Source organism: Hemiscyllium ocellatum, chromosome 11 (assembly GCF_020745735.1).
Source record: "Hemiscyllium ocellatum isolate sHemOce1 chromosome 11, sHemOce1.pat.X.cur, whole genome shotgun sequence".
Taxonomy (NCBI): domain Eukaryota; kingdom Metazoa; phylum Chordata; class Chondrichthyes; order Orectolobiformes; family Hemiscylliidae; genus Hemiscyllium; species Hemiscyllium ocellatum.
In genome coordinates, this window is record NC_083411.1 from 28315505 (window position 1) to 28337416 (window position 21912).

At 40.0% G+C, this 21912-nt stretch overlaps 1 protein-coding gene across 5 annotated transcripts in view; it reads left to right on the plus strand.

The window, feature by feature from the left end:
- Nucleotides 1-21912, plus strand: part of LOC132820402 (zinc finger MYM-type protein 3-like) — a 145161-nt gene that overhangs the window by 46501 nt on the left and 76748 nt on the right. For all 5 annotated transcript variants that reach the window (XM_060832494.1, XM_060832497.1, XM_060832498.1 and 2 more), the window contains exons 3-8: nt 5370-5440; nt 5551-5617; nt 12864-13179; nt 15305-15470; nt 18009-18221; nt 20205-20355. In XM_060832494.1, the coding sequence (XP_060688477.1) occupies nt 5370-5440; nt 5551-5617; nt 12864-13179; nt 15305-15470; nt 18009-18221; nt 20205-20355 (984 nt within the window). The remainder of the gene's footprint in view (nt 1-5369; nt 5441-5550; nt 5618-12863; nt 13180-15304; nt 15471-18008; nt 18222-20204; nt 20356-21912) is intronic.

Consider the following 21912-nt stretch of genomic DNA (forward strand, 5'->3'; position numbering starts at 1 on the left):
ATATCTGTACATGACAATATTTAAATTGTCACAAGACAACAGGTGGATGTTAGCAAAGGTATTTCTTCTAAAGTACTAAACCTGCCTACATCACCCTAAACCTGCCATTGTTGAGGCATTGCTAAAATGCATTTCCAATGTAAATTCATGAAACTGAAATATTTTAATCAGCCAGTTACAGCCTTTTTTAACAACATCTCCGATCTCAATCATTATTTTGATTTGAACAATTGACGCAGTGTTCCTTACAGTAGCGTCTGCTATAATTTTTGCAGTAAAGTAGTGCCTGAATATATGCAGTATTCGATAAGAGTAAATTGTTACTTCAGCAATTTTAAAGTTTTCTTAGCTCCTAATTAGCAGAGTTTTGCCTATTGTTGAAAGACTTGAATGATGGTATACAGAGGAACCTTGACTATCTGAATATCAATTATCCGAATATTGGATTATCCGAAGGAGGTCTCGAGGTCCCGATAGAAACATGACATCCAAGATGTGTTCCCAACACTCTTCGCATCTTTTGTTTACAGTGATTGAAAGTGAACTTATTAAAATGCTGCTGGGAACAGTCCTGAACTGATGGGAGCCCAGGCACCGTCTCCAAATGACTGACCTCCCACCCTCTCTCTCTCCCCACACACTCTCCCTGGAGTTCTACATGGGTGAACCTGAAACGCCCCTTCCCCAGATAATCTCTCCAACATTGTCCTGTACAGGGCAAAGGCGGAACCTGTCAAAACGTTGCAGTTAAAACGTATGTTTGTGTGTGTGTGCGCACACGCTATTGGGAGACTCCTCTCCTCCTCTTCCTCCTCTTTCTCGCACCCCCCCCCCCCCAAACACACACACACACACACACACACACACACCCCCCCCAAAAGATAGCACTAGCAGCAGCAATCTTGTGATTGGTGTCCATTCCGGCTGTCTGGGAGTGGGGTTGGGTGTGGGCTGGGGGGGAAGGGGGACAGTGTTGCACGGATTTGGTGGGGGGGTCGGCGTACAGATGGGTTTGGGGGAGGGGAATGGGTTTGTGGGGAAGTAGGGTGCGGTGTTGGACGGGTGTGCAGAGGAGGAGGACGGTGTGGGTTGGGGGCGGTGTTGGACAGGCAGGGTTGCACGGAGGGGCTTATGAGGTGATGTTGGGGGCGGGGTGCGAGCTTATGGTCAGTGTGCTGCTGCCTAGTCTCCTGAACGGGGGTGGACTTCATAGAAACCTCCAAACCCCAGAGGAAAGGCATTGAATCAATTATCCAAGCAAAATACTGCCCGCCCATCTCATTCGGATAACGAGGTTCCTCTGTAGTTCTAAGATAAGACAATTTGTGGCTTGGAGAAGAACTGCAGGTTGTGATGTTGCACTGCATTTGCTGCCCTTGTTCCTCTAGGTAGTAAGAAGAGGATAATAGGAGCAGAAGTATGCCATCTGGCTACTCGAGCCTGCTCTGTCATTGAGTGAGATCATGGCTGATCTTTTCATTTCAGTGGCAGCTCCATTTATCTACCACTCACCATAACTCTTAATTCCTTTATTGTTGAAGGCTCTATCTAATTTTGCCTTAAAAACTTTCAATAAGGTAGAAAGTTGTGGAAACTGATACAGTTAGAACACTTCAGAGGCATCTGGATGGGTATATGAATAGGAAGGGCTTAGAGGGGTATGGACCAAGTACTGGCAAATGGAACTAGATTGGGTTGGCATGGATGATTTGGACCGAAATATCTGTTTCCATGCTGTATGTCTCTGGACTCTGACTCTGAGGTAGCCTCAACTGCTTTCAGGACAGGGAATTCCAAAGATTCACAATCCTTTGGGTGACGAAGTTCCTGCAACTCAGTCCTCAATCTGCTGCCCCTTATTTTGATGCTATACCCGCTAGTTCTAGTTTCACCCACAAATGGAAACAGCCTTCCTGCTTCTATCTTATTTAATTCTTTAATAATGTTGTGTGTCTCCATAAGTTCCCCCCTATATTCCAATGAATGTAATTCCAGTGTAGTCACCTTCTTCATAAGCCAACATTGTCTATTCTGGAATCAATCCAGTGAACCTCCTCTGTATCCTCTCCAATGCCAGTACATCCTTTTCTGAAGTAAGGAGTCCAAAACTGTGCACAGTACTCCAGGTGTGACCTCACCAGCACCCTATTCAACTGCAGCATAACCTCCCTATTTTTAAACTCCATCCCCCTAGCAATGAAGGACAATATTCCATTTGCTGCCTTAATTACCTACTGCACTTGCAAGCCAACTTCTTGTGACTCATGCACAAGAACACTCAGGTCACTCTGCATAATAACATGGTGCAATTTTTCATCATTTAAGTAATGGTCCAGTTTGCTATTGTTCCTACCAATAGAGGAACTCACATTTAACAACATTGTGCTGCATCTACCAGACCCTTACCCACTCATGTAACCAATCTCTATCCCTTGGCAGACTGTGTTCTCTGCACACTGCTCTACCAGTCATCCTCATGTCATGTGTGAATTTTGACACACCGCATCTAATCCCCAACTCCAAATTATCATTGTAAATTGTAATAGAGGTCACAGGTGTGAAAAAAGGAGGATTGTTGCTTCTCTCGCTCTTGCTCTCGCTCCCATCCCGTTGAGGACCTGAGCCACTGTTTGTGACAGCTCTTGTCGTCCACCCCTGTGGCCACCCTCCCCCTCCATCCCTGTCTTTTCCAAGAGCTTATAAAGAATATATGTAGTCCAGGACAAGCTCAACAAAGTGCAGAAAATAGAATGAGTTGAGTAAGTCAGTTAAGAACACAGTCTTAAGAGTGTGAGGTAATTAATATCTGAAGTATGAGTGAGCTTGTAAAATACTTGGCACAAAATAGCTGGCCAAAAATAATAATGCTCAAGGTATATTCTGAAAATGCACCTGATATGACTGGACATGGTCACTGATTTAAGACTGTAACTTTGTTTTGTTGCGCTATATCTCGACAAAACATAAGGGCTTCAGAAAGCATTTTGCAAACTGCATCTGACAAAAATGGTTTATAACTTGCCTGTATTATTTGCATTTATATATTTGTTCGAATTTGAAAATCATCTCAGGTGCTTAAACAGAGAAACTAATATAAATTGGGCAATTGTTGGAAAGTTGGAAGAAGTAATCTAAAATTATGGTTGAGAGTGAAGGGGGTAGGAAATAAAATTTAGGCAGATTGGCCATAATCATAGGAAATAGTGGAGCTGGCCTTTTGGTCACTTGATGCACCTTTGTTTTTTGATAATTATAGACTTTACAAGATAGGGAGAGAAATAGTTGTTTAGAAGGGTTGAAGGATGATGTTCCAGGGAGTTGCAAGGTCATACACTTTGCCTGTGAATGTGGAGGCAGATACATCAGAAGATGTAGTTGGGTCAAGACCAGAATGATAGTTACACAACCAAAAGTGCAGGTTGGAGGTGATAGTGAAGCGTTAAGGAGAGGACAGTTAGGACAAATGATGATAATTCTAGCTTTGAGATTTTCTTAGATTCCGTTGAGATAATGCATTATTGCAATAGGCTGAATGTATAATCGTATGGAAAGTCTTTTGCTTACTAATGAACGATAATTTTGCAGAGTACAAGATTTATAACAGTAAATCTTTTATTCAAAACAAATTCATGAATATACTAACGCAATCCAATTACTCCCAATTCCTCTGCCTCCATCACATCTGTTCCCAGGAGGGTCAGTTCCACCACAGAACACAACAAATGACCACCTCCTTTAAAGACCACAATTTCTCCTCCCGCGTGGTTGATTAAGCCCTCCAGTGCATCTCGTCCACTTCCCGTACCTCCACCCTTGAACCCCACCCCTCTAAAAGAACCGCCTGGTCCTTCCTTTCCACCTCACTAACCCCCATATATATCGCATTATCCTCCGCTATTTCCACCCTCAGAGATTTATTTCCCTCCCCACTCCTATCCGCTTTCCATAAAGACCATTCCCTCCATGATTACCTTGTTAGGTCCACACCCCCCAACAACCCACCCTCCCCTCCTGGCACCTTCCTCTGCCACTGCAGGAATTAGAAAACCTGCACCCTCAACCTTCCCTGTCACCTTCATCCAAGGTCCCAAAGGAGCCTTCCACATCCATTAAAGTTTCACCTGCACTTCCACACATGTCATTTACAGTATCCCTCGTTCCCGATTGGTCTCCTCTACATTGGGGAGACAGGATGCCCCCTCGCAGAGCGCTTCAGACAACATCTCCGGGACACCTGCACTGACCAACCAACACCACCGCCCCGTGGCTGAACACTTGAACACTCCCTCCCACTCCGCAGGGGACATGCAGGTCCTGGGCTGCCTCCATCGCCACTGCCTTACCCACCCAACACCTGGAGAAAGAACGCCTCATCTTCTGCCTTGGGACATTCCAACCCATCGCCTCAATGTGGATTTCACAAGTTTACTTACTCTCTTTCTCCTCCACCCCTCCCCCCCCCCCCCCCCCCCCCCCCCACCCCCCCCCACCACCACCACCACCACCACCTCAGCACTGCCCTCATGACGTGTCCCACCTGTCCATCTTTCTTCCCACTTATCAGGTCCACCTTCCCCTCTGACCTATCACCTTTATCCCCATCTCCATCCACCTATTGCACTCTCAGCTACCTTTCCCCCAGCTCCACCCCCCTCCCATATATCTCTCCACCTCCAAAGCTCTCAGTCTCATTCCTGATGATGGGTTTTTGCCCGAAATGACGATTTTCCTGCTGCTTGACCTGCTGTGCTTTTCTAGCACCACACACTCGACTAATTTCCAGCATCTGCAGGCCTTGCTTTCGCCAATCAGATTCATAGTCAGCCATATTATGTTGCCTAAATAGTAAGGCATTTGCAAACATTGGTGTACTTTGACAGGGCCATTTGATCCAAGAACAGGACAATAAAATCTGGAACTAGCCTGCCTTCTGTGTGAGGATACTGGCATATGAACATCATGAAAAATTCAGAAATTTATGCAATCAGACAGCATTAGTTAGCCCTTTATTGATTGCTCCTAACCCTATCTTTTTGCCACCTTAGTGTGTTCTTCACCTCCTTTGTTCTGGGTCTATACTGCTGTCTAAGAATTTTTAATGACTATTCGGTGGTTTTCTCTAATTTCAAATATGTATTGAAAGCTAAAACTAAATGTAAATTGCCTCTTGAAATGTTTTTTTTTGCAGTTTTTCTACTTTTCAAACTGAAGTGGATGGACTCAGAGTTTGACCTCTGACAGTATTTTGTGCCTTTTACCTTTGTAGTAGATTTGAATTGAAAATTCATTATAACACCATTGAGTGGTCATCTGTCCATCAGTTCTAAATTGAGAAGTGGAAGGCTGATGTTCTTTTTTCTGTTTTTCAGTTAAAGTGAAAATGTCTCACTGTCAAACTGATGCAACTAGTGACAATGCTGAACAAACACATAAGGACACGGTAAGTGTATTTTGTCTTTGCTCACCTGCACAGTACAGTTTTAAACATTTCCTATTTCCAACTGTTTATGATGGCTGATAATGATGGAGCATACTGTACTTGTGTTGCAGGAGGTTAAGGAAACTGTCCAAAAATCCTCAAAAAGAGAAAATTGTTCATCTTCTGACAAAGCAAATGGTAAGAGAAACATGTATTGTGCATTACTATATATTTGAAGAACATATTTGACCATTTTGCGATTGCAACACGAGCAACTTGGTGAAATAATTGCAGGCAGAGGCCAGTGAGGTACGTTATGAGCGAGATTTTTAAATGTGTTTGAAGATGAGTTTTAGTAACTTAGTGTGGTTGAGGAAGATATTTTGAGAGACCTAGTCGTAATGACTAGAAAATCATCCCTTCTTCATGTGTTTGGGGTGAGAGGAGGTGGGGCTATTATGATTGATATTTATAATCTTCTCAGGTCGCAAGTTAAAACTGGAGATTGGTACCTTAAGAACTGGAGCTAGGCAAGCATACTAAAATTTGTACGAGGGGGTGAACAATCTGCATTATTATGGATTAGTTGAATTATGAGAGACAGAAGGCTTTAAGAGGCCTATCATAAAATCATTTTTGTAAGTTAGTCCTTGGAAAAAATGATGGCGAGAGTAGGATAGTGAAGCATGGACTTTTGTCTAGAGGTAGACTGTTGCAATTCTGTTCAAATGTACTGTTAGTCCATATGAAAAACTCATTGAATTGCAAGTGAAACTGTAGGAGACTGCAACCTTGTGGATGCTCTTCTGATTATACTTGTCCAAAGGGATTACCTGTGCAAAGTGGATCAAGGAGAACTAGTTGTAAGTTTGTACATCTGTAATTGCCAAGACTTTTTTTGGGGTGTCTTATGATCCTCCCTGCTGTGCCCAAGTTATCTTTGCTTTCTAATACTAAGAGTAAAATGTGCCATCAAGCCTGTCACGGCCTGTCAAGCCTATCAGGCCGCATGGCAACCATGTCCATGATCGTGATTCTGCAAAGAGAATTTTGTAATATTATGAAAGCATGAGGAAGCTGATGACTTAGTTATTTCATACTGTGCATATTGCTTTTTGGCATGGCTTTGTCCAGCTTGAGATTCCATTTAATTTAGCATATTAATATGTGAATTATTTATTATAGTATCAATTTTAGCCTTGTTTCGTTGATTTAGACACTTTTTTTCTCCACTTTCTGCACAATGTATCAACTGAATATTTTCCAAAAAATATTTTTAAAAAGATCATTGCAAGGATATAGAACGTATTTGTACTTATTTTTGCCAAATACTGTTTGAGCCCATTTCTTCCAAGCAAAATGTAGCTGCAGGCGATGAATATTTCCAATGTAGTCTGAAATACAAGGCACAAATCTCCTGTAGTTTCCCAAAGATTTGAGAAATTGAAATTGTATATAAAGTAACTATGGTGGGAGGGTTTGTGGAGAGGGATGATGGCTTATAGTTCTTGAAATCAGGACTTTTACTTTAAAATGTAATCATGGAATTACGTATCTGCATTTCAGAAGAGTGTGACTCTTGCTTTAAAAAAAAGGTTTAAGGATGCACTGTCAACCTTCACCACAGAGGCTGCAGCACAAATCCTTTACACATTTGTGAAGGGACAAATAATGTTGCACATCACTAAGAAGTATCACTTGGATAGGCTAATGGATGCACTAATCATTTTTGGTCATTAAGACTGAAAGTTAATGAGTCACTGGGACCTGACAGTTGATATATTGGTGATCATCTTACAAAATTCTATAGATTCTAATAGTTGTGGATTGGAATCGAGCAAACGTCATCTACCATTTAAAAGGAGAACAAGAAAGAAAACAAGGAACTTCAGATTTGTTAGTTTATACACAAGGAGTAGGGAAAATCAGAAGCCATTATGAAGAATAAGTGATAAACAGAGCTCTGATAATAATGATAGTTGGACACCACATAGATTTGTGATTAGGAAATTATATTTGGTGAACTTGTTGAAATCGTTGCAGGTTTTACTAACATTGGTAAAACGAAACTGATAGCATAATATATATACTTGAACTTTCAGAAGTTGCTTCATAAAGTTTCCATAGGAAGTTGATAAGCAGAATTAAAGGACATTGGATAACAGGCAGAAAATAGAGGGGTGGAATAAGCATGTCACTCTTAGAGTCATAGAGTTGTACAGCATGGAAACAGACCCTTTAGTCCAACTTGTCCACGCTGACCAGATATCGTAACTTTTAATCTAGTCCATTTGGCAACACATGGTCATAGAGATATACAGCATGGAAACAGACCCTTTGGTCCAAACCATCCATGCCGACCAGATATCCCAACCCAATCTAGTCCCACCTGCCAGCAGCCGGCCCAGATCCCTCCAAACCCTTCCTATTCATATACCCATCTAAATGCCTCTTAAATGTTGCAATTGTACCAGCCTCCACCACTTCCTCTGACAGCTCAATCATACATATACCACCCTCTGCGTGAAAAAGTTGCCCCATAAGTCTCTTTTATATTTTTCCCCTCTCAGCCTAAACCTATGCCCGCTAGTTCTGGACTCCCTGACCCCAGAGAGAAGATTTTGTCTATTTATCCTATCCATGCCCCTCATAATTTTGTAAACTTCTATATGGTCACCCTTCAGCCTCCAACGCTCCAGGGAAAACAGCCCCAGCCTGTTCAGCCTCTTGCTGTAGCTCAGATCCTCCAACCCTGGCAACATTCTTGTAAATCTTTTCTCAATCCTTTCAAGTTTCACAACATCTTTCAGATAGGAAGGAGACCAGAATTGTACGCAATATTCCAATCGTGGCCAAACCAATGGCCTGTACAGCTGCAACATGACCTCCCAACTCCTGTTCTCAATACTCTGACCAATAAAAGGAAAGCATACCAAACGCTGCCTTCACTATCCTATCTACTTGCGACTCCACTTTCAAGGAGCTATGACCTGCACTCCGAGGTCTCTTTGTTCAGCAACACTCCCGAGGACCTTACCATTAAGTGTATAAATCTTGCTAAGATTTGCTTTCCCAAAATGCAGTAAATTAAACTCCATCTGCCATTTCTCAGCCCATTGGCCCATCTGGTCCACATCATGATGTAATCTGAGGTAACCCTCTTCGCTGTCCACTACACCTCCAATTTTGGTGTCATCTGCAAACTTACCTCTGTAACTGTACCTCTTATGCTTGCATCCAAATCATTTATGTAAATGACAAAAAGTATAGGACCCAGGACTGCTCCTTGTGGCACTCCACTGGTCACAGGCCTCCAGTCTGAAAAACAGCTCTCCACCACTACCCTCTGTCTTCTACCTTTTTGAGCCAGTTCTGTAACCAAATGGCTCGTTCTCCCTGTATTCCATGAGATCTAACCTTGCTAATCAGTCTCCCATGGGGAACCTTGTCGAACACCTTACTGAAGTCCATATAGATCACATCTACTGCTCTGTCCTCATCAATCTTCTTTGTTACTTTTTCAAAAAATTCAATCAAGTTTGTGAGACATGATTTCCCATGCACAAAGCCATGTTGACTCTCCCTAATCAGTCCTTGCCTTTCCAAATACATGTCCATCCTGTCCGTCAGGATTCCCTCCAACAACTTGCCCACCACTGAGGTCAGGTTCACTGGTCTATAGTTCCCTGACTTGTCTTTACTGCCCTTCTTAAACAGTGGCACCACGTTAGCCAACCTCCAGTCTTCCAGCACCACACCTGTGACTATCGATGATATAAACATCTCAGCAAGAGGCCCAGCAATCACTTCTCTAGCTTCCCACAGAGTTCTCGGGTACATCTGATCAGGTCCTGGGGATTTATCCACTTTTAACTGTTTCAAGACATCCAGCACTTCCTCTCTGTATCTGAACATTTTGCAAGATGTCGCGATCTATTTCCCTACAGTCGATATCTTCCTTTTACTTTTCACAGTAAATACTGATGCAAAATATTCATTTAGTATCTCTCCTATTTTCTGCGGCTCCACACAAAGGCCCCCTTGCTGATCTTTGAGGGGCCCTTTTCTCTCCCTAGTTACACTTTTTTGTCCTTAATAAATTTCTAAAAACCCTTTGGATTCTCCTTAATTCTATTTGCCAAAGCTATCTCATGTCCCCGTTTTGACCTCCTGATTTCCCTCTTAAGTATATTCCTACTTTAGACTCTTCTAAGAATTTGCTCGATCTATCCTGTCTATACCTGACATGTGCTTCCTTCTTTTTCTTAACCAAACCCTCAATTTCTTTAGTCATCCAGCATCCCATATACCTACCACCTTTCCCTTTCACCCTGACAGGAATATACTTTCTCTGGATTCTCGTTATCTCATTTCTGAAGGCTTCCCATTTTCCAGCCGTCCCTTTACCTGTGAACATCTGCCTCCAATCAGCTATCAAAAGTTCTTGCCTAATACCATCAAAATTGTCCTTTCTCCAATTTAGAGCTTCAACTTTTAGATCTGGTCTATCCTTTTCCATCACTATTTTAAAACGAATACAATTATGGTCACTGTCCCCAAAGTGCTCCCCCACAGACACCTCAGTCACCTGCCCTGCCTTATTTCCCAAGAGTAGGTCAAAGTTTTGCACCTTCCCTAGTAGGTACATCCACATACTGAATCAGAAAATTGTCTTGTACGCACTTAAGAAATTCCTCTCCATCTAAACCTTTAACACTATGGCAGTCCCAATCGATGTTTGGAAAGTTAAAATCCCCTACCATAACTACCCTATTATTCTTACAGACATATCCCTCTAAGCCCTTCCTATTCGTAAATCCAGCCAGATGCTCATGTTGGCCGAGGAGTGGCAGATGGAGTTTAATTTAGATAAATATGAGGTGCTGCATTTTACAAAGGCAAATCAGGGCAGGATTTATACACTTAATGGGAAGGTCCTGGGGAGTGTTGCTGAACAAAGAAATCTTGGAGCACAGGTGCATAGCTCCCTGAAAATGGAGTCGACAGCAGATAGGATAGTGAAGGAGATATTTGGTATGCTTGCTTTTATTGATCAGTGCATTGAGTTTACGAGTGGGGCGTTCATGTTGCAGCTGTACAGGACATTGATTAGGACTCTTTTGGAATACTGCTTTCAGTTGTGGTCTCCCTGCTACAGGAAGGATGTTACAAAACTTGAAAGGGTTCAGAAATGATTCACAACGTTCTTGCCAGGATTGGAGAATTTGAGCTAAAGGGAGTGGTTGAACAGGCTGGAGCTTTTTTCCCTGGAGCGTTGGAGGCTGAGGGGTGACCCTATAGAGGTTTCTAAAATCATGAGGTGCATGGATCAGATAAATAGCCAAGGTCTTTTCCTGGAGTCCGGGAGTCCAAAACTAGAGGGCATAGGTTTAAGGTGGGAGGGGAAAGATTTGAAAGGGACCTAAGGGGCAACATTTTCATGCAGACGATGTTGCGTGTATGCAAGGAGCTGCCAGAGGAAGTGGTGGAGACTGATACGATTATAAATATTTAAAAGACATCCGGATAGGTGTATGAATCGGAAGGGTTTGGAAAAATGTTGACAAATGCTGGCAAATGGGACTAGATTATTTTCGGATATCTGGTCAGCATGGACAATTTGGACCAAAGGATCTGTTTCTATACTGTACAGCTGTAAAACTCTGTTGTCAACTGCGACTAATGGGATTCCACAAGGATCAGTGCTTGAGCTCTATCTGTTCACAATATGCATTGATGGTTTGACAGTGGAGACCAAGTGTAACATTTAAAAATTTACAGATCGTACTAATTTAAGTGAAAATGTATGTTAAGGAATAAGTAAATCTGCATTAGGAGAATTTGGATGGGCTTAGTGAGTAAGCAGGAACATGACCAGTGAAATGTCTCATGGAATAATAGGAGGGTATCCACTTTAGCAGGAGGAGCAGATGTATGAATATTTCTGAAGAAGTTGCAAATTGTAGATTTCAGACAAGAAAAGGGTCCTGGGATCCATGTCAATAATGCAGTGAAAGCTACTTCAGAATGCTAATCGATGTTGGCCTTCATCCCAAAATTATTTGAGTACAGAAGTAGTGAAGTTTTACTTCAGTTGTATGAACCTTTGTTGGGCCACACTTCGAATACTTTGTGCAGTTTAATCTCCCTACCTTAGAAGGGACATTGCCATGGAGGGCGTGCAGAAAGGTCCACCAGACTTATTCCAAAGATAGTATGACTGTCCTTTAAAGAAAGATTGAGTAAACTGGGTATTCTCTAGGGTTTGGAGGATTGAGAGAGAGGTGATCAACTGCAACCTGCAGAATACTTAAAGGTCAATGTAGATTAGATGTTTCCCCAGTTTCGTAATCTAGAAACAATGGACAGAGTTTAAAAATAATGGGCATATGACTTAGGTCTGTTGAGGAGAAATGTTTTTACTCAGAGAGCTATAAATCTTTGGAGTTCAGATTGGAGGTCTGTGAAACTTAGTCTTTGAGTATGTTTAAGGTAGAGGCTGAGATTTGTGATCAAGCTTTAAACAGTTATGCGGAAATCACAGATAAAAGGCATTGAGGTGTTGATCAGCCATGATTGTATTAAATGACGGAGCAGTCAACTTCTACTCTGTTTCAAATGGAGAAATGGGCTGATTGCTTTGAGGACTTGAATTTGCAGAACAAAATAAATTGAAGGAAAAGTTGGATAAATGAGAAGAAGGGAATAGGATATTTTGACCATTGATGTTGTGCATTAATGTCCAGGATCATTTGGAATGAATATCCTGTTTCTATGCTGCACATTTTAGATAACTCCAAGGGTCAGTTGATCATCAAGCATACTGAGAGGTTGGAGTAATAGATCAAGTACCTTCGCTCTGTTCAAAATGTGATTAGTAACTCCACATGAATTTAGCTTCTTGTGCATAAACTAATCCTGGTGTCTTCGCTGCAGTTGGTTGTTGGGTCTTTTGTTATGGATTGATATGTTAGAATATACAGTACTTCATATTCATTTTTGGAGGTTCTTAGGAGCTTTACAGGTGGTTTCCTCCCTGTGTCTTCATGGGTTTCCTCTGGGTGCTCTGGCTTCCTCCCACAATCCAGGTGCAGATTTAGGTGGATTGGCCATGCTAAATTGTCCCATAGTGTCTAGGGGTGTGCAGGCTAGATGGGTGAGTCATGGTAAATGCAGGGCTATAGTGATTAAGGTTTGTTTTGTGGGGGTGGGGTGTGAGGGAGGGATGATCTGAGGGTTGGTGTGGATTTGATGGCTGCATGGCCTGCTTCCACACTGTAGATTTGGGAAACTTTCATATTGTCTGGCTGGCTGAATCTGAAACAATAACTTGAACCTATTGTCCTGCTGAATGGGCATCATTTGCTAGTTGAGGAAGTATGAAAAGCACTGTTTTATGCCATTCTGTTTTATTCCTTTTATTCTAATTTCTTTCTTCCTTCAGTGAAGGATAGTGCCACCACAATGGTTAATGTTAAGGAGGAAGACTATGTTTCACGGCGACCACGGCGGACCACCAGATTGTCTCTACAAGCAGCTCAGGCTCAGGCTCAAGCTGAAGCCCAAATCCATTCTTCTCGTTCACAAAGGCCTTCACGATCCTTGGCAAAAGTAACTTGTGCTAACTGCAAAAAACCCCTGCAAAAGGGACAAACTGCATACCAGAGAAAAGGGGCACCTCAGCTCTTCTGCTCTTCTGCATGCCTCACAACCTATTCTCAGAAGCCATCATCTACCAAGATATGCACATTTTGCAACAAGTAACTGTTTTCTCTTTTTGCATAAGTCTTGATCTAAGCAAAGCAGTGTTGGATAGTTTTCCCAGTATGTTACAATATCACTTTTAGGCTAATCTTGTACTCAAGTATAATTTCATCTTCTAATCATAAAGTTGAACAAAAAGAAGTGAAGAACCCTGATTGATTTCACCTCCTGAGTCCAGAGGTAGATGAAAGCTCACGTTAGCTAATCTGTCACTTTTGGGAATTGGGTCTGGCGATCTCAGCCTTTTGCACCATCTGGCTCAGCACCACACCAAATGAAATATCAGTAAAAGGGGTCAAGAGAATTTATTTTACATGAATACTTAATTTGGACATAATTCCGACTTGCACTGTATTGTGCTTGTGAGACATGTTTGTGACTTTAAAGTTGTCTGGGTAAAGGAAGAAGATGTTTGTGCTTGTACAATCCTACTTTATTATACTCATGATGCACACTTATTCAGTGAAGAATATTAATTGTTGACATTGGACGTTGAAATTTTTGTTGTTGTAAAATCAAAATATTTGAAGTAAAACACAACATAAAGGTCCTGCTTAGGGAGACCACCATATTTTTGAAAATGAGCTAGTTTAATTAAATGATGAAAAATCCTTCTAAAATTCCAAAGATCCTCAGATTTACATGAAAGGCTGTTAACCGACCTAAGGCAATGCCTTTAAATAGGTACAAGCTGTTGTACATTCTGCAATAAAAGTGAGAAATGTAATGATTGAAAACAATCTGAGGTGAAAGTTATGTGTTTACCATAAATGCTCATTGTAGAGCTGCAGCTAGCAAAGCAAACAATATACCAAACTGCACAGCCACATTGGAATTTAACTGTTAGGTTCTCCATGATTAAGTTGTGCAGTACTTTTGACCACAATATGCGTTGCTTCAGTTTGGTCCATCAGTGGCGACCATTAATGCTTTGTAGCTCCAAAGGAAGGAACAGTGAGCTTGATCCTGAATATAATCAGACTAAATTATAAGGGCTCTTTAGCTTTGATATGATCATCTTTGGTCTTGCTAGTCTTGACTTTTCTCCTTGCATCTATCTTTGATTCCAGTTGAGGTTTAATTTATCCATGAAGTTATTTTTCTTTGTATTCTTATTTTAAATTTATTTGTGTCTCAGTTCCATTCATGAAGGTTTTCCACAAATGACCTTTTGACTTTGCTACGTTTTCTGTCTTATTTGTTTGGACCAAATTCCTCCACCTGTTGTACTTGGCTCTCCTCAGTTCAGTGCCTTTACAGTTTTGTTTTCTTTTCTTTTCCAATTCATGCAAGGAATCCAATGACGGTGCCTTTTATTTTGGTCCTCTTCATTTAACCAGGGTGAAAGTGTTTTCCCCACAGAATAAGAAACAGGCTTACCAAAGAAACAGTTCTGAATGCAGGCTTAGAATATATTACCCACTTATTTTTATTCTAATTCATACTGATCTTTCATTGTTAGTGTCTTGTTAGACTTGCATAATTGTCAAACAGTCAGGAAATATCTCTTGCCTATCCTTCCTGTGATTAAACCTTTCTAATTTTAAATTTAGATCAAAGTTACTTTGTTTGAATGCAACACTTCACCATGCCTTTCATTTTGTTATTTCCCTGTCTTGGGGTGTGATAAAATTCTTGACTTACACTCCCACCTTGCCCCTTTTCTTCTGTTATATTCAGGGATATTATCCCTATTCTTTTAAAATTCTATGATGTTTCCATCTCCATGACTTAATTTTCTAGTTTTGTTGAGATGACTTTGTGTATTCATAAATACTATTCAATTATGATAGTTAGAGCATTCGTCCTTTATTTTTCATAGTTTCCTACCCATTCTATGGCAGTATCTTTATTTGTTTAGCTTTTTTATTTTACTTTTTGATATGATATTTTCTCAGTTTGTTTCATCAAAACTTCCTGCTTCAAGTCCAGCAGCTTTATTGATTGTTATATCCCAGTCTCAAGTCCAGATATCTGTAGCTGTGCATAGGAGTGTTCCATTCTGATATGATGTCCTTACCTTGTGGGTCAATTAATTGCTTATTCTCCTGTTCTATCGTCCTTAAAGAAAGGGAAAAAGAAAAAACTTTATAACAATGAAATGTTGTGCTTTTTTTAAAGGGATATCTTGAATACAAAAGAACTGGTTGTGGCACAGGCTGGTTCAAGTCAGTCCTTCCAGGAATTCTGCAACTCAACTTGCCTATCACTGTATGAAGCCAAGCTGCTTAAGCCAGCTTCCTCAGATGATTCCTCAAGATGCAGTATCTGCAATAAAAAAGGAAAGGTGAGGATGACCAAGTGGACGTGATTTTTTTAAAGAAAATAATATCTGATGCAACAAGTCATAGCACAAGAATATAGTCTAATATATTATGTAAGACTGATCCTTTTTTATCATCTCTCCTTTAAGTTGCACATTGTAACACAGACACACAAAATAGGACAGGAGGTTTTAGGTTTCTATGTAAACTCTTTTCTTTCTCTTCCCCACCCCCATATATATTGCATATAAATTCCAATCCCTAGTAGTTAAGATACTGTCGTGAGCCTGGCACTCAAGATGGTGGACTCATAAATGGTCATTCAAAAGCAATTAAACCTAAGATTTTTGGATGTGTATAATTTTAAATGAGTTGTTTCACTTTGTACTGGACTGTGATGAGATTGCCACTTGTGCTGCAGTTTCCTGCAAATGTACACTGACTAGGCCAATACAGTCCCAGGAGGAAAGGATTCATACCTAATGGAACAAATATATTACAATCCTAACAAAACTGAACATTTTGAGAGGCAGAATATAATGTGCAGCTGCATATAACCTTCTGCCAACAGGTTATTAATTTTCTGTTCGACAGGCTTTGCTGAATAGTGTCCCAGCATGTGCTAGGTTTTCTGCATGTGTGTTATTCAGCAAGGATACTGAGTTGGGCTGGAATTAAAACTCATTTATTTTGCCTGTATTCCCTTCACCTTTTTCCTCTCCTTCCCACCTATTTCTTCATCCTCTTCTGTTCGCCTAGACTACAGAATCTATGCAGAATCAAAAGATATTATGCTCGCACCAGCCAAAGCCATTATTAGGTTAGAGTTTTGCAGTTGAGTCAGGGGCTGGACTGTCCCTTTACTTGCTTAATATTTCAGCTCGCTCGAATGAGACTTTGAATTGAACAGCGTAATGTATGTTGTTGCACCTTCTGTGATAGATTTTCCCATGTACTGCCACTTGATTGTGTTCGCTTAGAAAGCGGATTGAATATATTGATGCTTGGATGTTTAGGTGATAAACCTCAGTCAATGCATTTTAATAATATAGCTGGTAACACCATTCAATGAATGTTTGTTTCTTCAAGAATGGTGCAGACCTCAAACAGCATCATGGGATCTTAAGCATCCAACTGAAAAGGCCCATGATGTTAGAAAAATAGAGCCCCAAACTCGTCAATTGAGTTTGTTTGCTATATATTGCAGAAGTGACTTCAGAATGTGCAATTAAATATTTGTTAATGTTGTTTAAAAATTTGAATCTATTACAGGTACTTCTATCTTGAGATCTTTGTGATATAACACCAATTCTTTTCTTGTAGAATGTTATAATAACTCATGTAAGGTGTGTGATTAATATATATATCATTTATTGTAGAGTTTGAACTTGAGCTAATGGCATATGGATTATGGTTTGTGTGTCTGAAAGGGTTTAGTGATCAACTTCTAAGTATTTCTATAGCCATCATGATTTTGTTTTCAGAAATATTGTGTGTATGTATTCTTGGAGGATGATGGGAGTCTGTTTCCATTGTGTACATTAGGCTTCCAGTTTAGAAGGTCAGAGGTTGATTTTGTTTTTAATTTTAGGGAAAATCCCCAAGGAGAACTTTTAACTTTTAGTTTGGCATTTTTGCAGAAGTCTTGGTTGAAGCATAATGTGTAAACTAGTTGGTCCTGAGAAAGGGTGATAGCTTAGAATAGTTAAGAAATAGGTTACCTTAATCCTAGAACTTTAGTTTAAAATTTCTTGACAAGAAGTGTTTGGTTGAAACCTTAAAGGTATGATGTGGCATAAAGAAAGTCTAAGCTCAGTTGTGTGAAACATTGAGCAATCAGATTCTTGAGATCAGAAATTGAAGTCACAGCTAAATCCAAAGCTTGTGTGTGATTGAGATGGGAATTCTCTTTGGTATTTCAATGGGGTGATTTTAAAGGAATAATATTTTACTGCATGTTTGTAATCTTTAATTGTGTGTTATGTGTAAATCATTTAGTTTGTTTTATTTTGTTCTGGTTTCTTTTGTTAAATTTTTGTTTTACTGTTAAGACCAAACCTGCAGCCTTGTGTGCTTTCAGTGAGAGACCACTTTGTTAAAAGAAAAAAGAAGTAAAATATGATACATTGAGGCGGATTTCAGCCTGGGATCCAAATTGCTTTGTACAAGCTTCATGAGAACCATTATGTAACTTCAAAATATTGTGGGCCTACAATTGATCACACTAAATCCAGTCACTTTTTCACCGTTATTGGTAACACTGATAGAGGAGGAATGTAAGTGGTCCAGCCACGCAACACTTCTGAATGGCTGTCAAATGAGTTCATTGGCTTTGCTCATTCTTATAACTTTCCAAGACAAAATTCTCACTGGAATCTTGACTGAGGACCAAACTTGTTCTAAATGTAAAGACTCTGAGGCTCGTGAATGGCAAGTGCTGTTCGAGGTTGCAAGTAATAAGGAGTTCGGGTGCAACTGCCTTTTCCCCAGAGTTATCATAGAGTCATTGTATTATTCATTAACATAATGTTGCACAAAACTATTAATTGTTTTGCCTCTAGATTCTGCATGAAGTCAGTAATGGAAACGTCGTCCATCGGCTGTGCAGCAATGCCTGTTTCAGCAAGTTCAGAGCAAGCAATGGCCTGAAAACCAACTGTTGTGATAACTGTGGGGTTTATTTTTACAACCGAGGATTTATGCTTCAGTACTTGTATCATGAAGGACAACAGAGGAGGTTCTGTAACACAGGCTGTTTGAATATGTACAAAAAGGTAACCTTGTATCTCATCCTGAATTTTGTCTGTTTTCACATCCATCTTTGATTTTTAAAGAAGTCTGTGTTTCCAGTGTTTCTGTACTCTGTTGGTTTCTCACGTGGGCAGCAAGTGACTCCTCCCAGTCTTCAATGGAGGTTGGTAAGGGAAAACATTATTTTATGTCGTACTTGTTATATATGTATTGTAAAACATTTTACACAGTTTCTTTTTGATGCAAACAAGTGGCAATGAATTCCCAGCTAATCTGTTTTAATATTGATTGAGATAGGAGTGTTGGCTAAAATGCCATAACATTGTTTTATATTCCAAGATTAAAGAAATTCGAAAGGCTCAGTAGTATTTGCAAAGAGAAAGGTGTGCACTTTTAGTTTTGCTTCTTGATTTTTAATAAAGGTTATTCATAGACATTACCCTAATCCTACCAAATTACCCAAACTGGAATTAATCCACAGCAATTACACCTGATTTGAGGGTGCTGTTGTATATCAAACTGCAGGCATGTTGATTAACATGGGAACATGTGCATCGTTTTACTCGCTGAATAAATAAATACATTTTATTTTGATTTCTGGTAAAACTTAATTTTGCAAACATTTTTAAAGAAGCTGATATATCCAAAAACAACAGTGGTGTTCAGAATTACTTACGCCTGTGGTTAGTTTACAGTTCTCTCTAATATTTTTTCTTGTGCTTATCAAAGTAATCTATTTCATACCAATCTGGCCAGAATGGTGTATTAAACTTAAGATCATTATCTTTTGCCTGTTTCCTAAACTGACTGCAAGTCCAGTCAACCAATTTACCCCAAACGTTTCAATCAACTAGTATTTGACCACCTCCTCCTGTGTTTCAAACTTCTCTCCATATCCTTTTTAGCAACATGAGGCCCACCACCTAACTCTCCATTGCAATTCCCCACCCCAACACAGATGAAGCAAAAAGCTTACTTCAAATGACTACTCATTGTGTATTGACATTCCTCCACCTTTTAACCCATTATGAGTGGTCATGCCTTATGTCACTTGGGCTTCTTGCAAATAGAATTTTCTTTCAGTCATCTGTCTTCTCCTTTCAGATCTTAGTTAAAAAGCTCCTTATCTGACCAAAAGTTTGTTAACATTTCTTAACTTCTTTTTTAAACCTTGTTTGTTGATCAAGTTCCATGAAATTGGTTTTTTTAAGTATTGAATTCCTGTATCATGTAGATCGAAGCAATGTTTCTCTCTAGTCATGTCCATACTGCAATTCCATATGCAAAAGCTTATGGGGAAAATAAAGTTTTCTCTTATTTTGAGTCCCTAGTCATGTTTTGAATTTGGTGAGCTGGCAGTCTTCAGCAAAGTTGCACTAAATAGTGTTATGATGTTGAGCTGAGTGAGACCAGTTTAGATTGACTTTCTCTCTGCTGTTTCACCCTGTTATCTTGAATGGTTGCTCTGTTACGAGCTTGCTGATTCCCAGTACAGCAAATTGGTCTGTCTTATGGACACCCGATTATTTTTATTATGCGGTTGGTTGAGCTTACATCTTCAAATCATATATGTATTCTTCCAGGCAGAGGTTTTCTGAAAGTGACTGTGTTTTTCATTTGAGAGACTAATTTGGAGGTCCTATGCTGACAATTTCAATGAGCTATCCACTTAGTTCCATTGTCCTGTCCTTGCCTGAATGTTTTTAACCCAGTTACGCAGTTATAAAAATTAATGTACGTTTTATTATTGAATCTGCTTCAGTTCCCATCCTATCCATACTCAATATCTACATTTTCTGATAGAGCTCACTACATTATATACCTTGTCCCAGCAAGCCTTTTTTTTCAAGGACCAGTTGAACCGTATCAATTGCTTACATCATTAAGAACCAACACAGTTAGTTTAATCTGGCTGAGAAAAACAGAGTAATATTGACATATCCATTTAATTACTTACGAATAGCCAATTGTGAAACATTACATCTTTTTCTCCATTCTTTCTTCAGAAAAACACAAAAGTGCTTCCTTGTGCTTGGTGCAAAACTTTGGGCAAGAATTTCGACATGATAGCAAATGTGGACACCACTGGAAAGATGGGTTTTTTCTGTTCACTGTGCTGCATCACTTCATACAAAGTAAAACAGTCTGGCACAATAGGTATTGTAACTTTTATTTCTTCTGTCTTATGTGCTCCACATCTTTGAGGAAAGATAGTGCTGTTAAATGAAGCATGTTTCTGATCTTCAGTGTTGTGTTGAGAGAATGTGTACTCAGGAACAGGTTATTTTATTGAGAAGGCCAAACAAAAATTACTATTAATAAAAAGACAGTTAATGTAGCAATTCTCAATTGGATCAGTGATGGTTCCTGTCCTTTCAGAGTAGGAGTGAACTGATATCTCTTATGATTAGAGGATGAGTAGACCAATTCCCTATCAAGGTTTGAGGTGGGGTGATGAATCATAAATGTGTTGAGGCATTGAAATCATAAATGATTTCAGTTCTTTGACAGTCAAAAAGCCAATATGGCTAACATCAAGTGATGGTATTGAACTGGCTTTGGGTTAGTTTGTGGCTTGTGTTTTCTCTGCCATGAAATGCAATGAGGGGCGGGGGAAGGATATATTGTTGCAGGGTTGGGTGATTTGCTAATATTATTGTAGAGGGAGGACGTTGATATAGAATGAAATTCAGTTCGTAGTACTTTACCCTTCCACCCGTTATTGACCGTAATAATGCATTTGATCTGAATGTTAAATTATTCATTCTGAAACTGCGCCTTAGATCTGAAGAAAGGAAACTGAGGGGCATATTAACTGATGGATTCAAAAGTTACGAGATTTGAAGGTAGATGGGGAATGCTGAATATCTAAAGAAGTACTGTGTAATTTTCAACATATCTAGATGGGAGGCATGGTGGCACAGTGGTTAACACTGCTGCCTCACAGCACCAGAGACCCGGGTTCAATTCTTGCGTTAGGCAACTGTGTGGAGTTTGCACATTCTCCCTGTGTCTGCATGAGCCCCCTCGGGGTGCTCTGGTTTCCTCTCACAGTACAAAAATGTGCAGGTTAGGTGAATTGGCCATGCTAAATTGTTTAGCACCATGCTAAGTGTTAGGTGGGCCTGGGTGGGTTGTGCTTCGGTGGACTTGTTGGACCGAAGGGCCTGTTTCCACACTAAGTAATCTAATCTAATCCCTCAAAAATGCAAACGCCCAACAGGAGAGGTGAATCAACCATGTCTGACACGAGAAGTTAAAGATTACAATAGATCAAGTGAAATTATGTATAAGGGTGCCAGAAAAATGTGGTAAACTTGAAAATTGGGAGGAATTTAAAACCCAGTAAAGGATGACCACGAATAAACACAGAATACTGGAGAAACTTGGCAGGTTAGGTAGCATTATTAGAGAGAAAAATAGTGTTAGCATTTCAAGTCCAGTGTGACTTGTTCCGTTCTGACAAAATTACACTGCTCGATATCCGTTGGAATAGCGGATAAATAATGTGAAAACTGGATGTTTTCAAACAAATGGTTGAATTTGGCATAGTCAGCATGGGTTTAAGTAAGGGAAGTGATGTCTAATGAACCTGTTGGAGTTTTTTGAGGATATTAATTGGATAGTAAATAAAGCTTTTAGAGGGTGAAGTGCACTAGCATGATTCAGAATTGCTTAACACAAAAAAAAAGCAATTGAGACTAAGCACCTTAT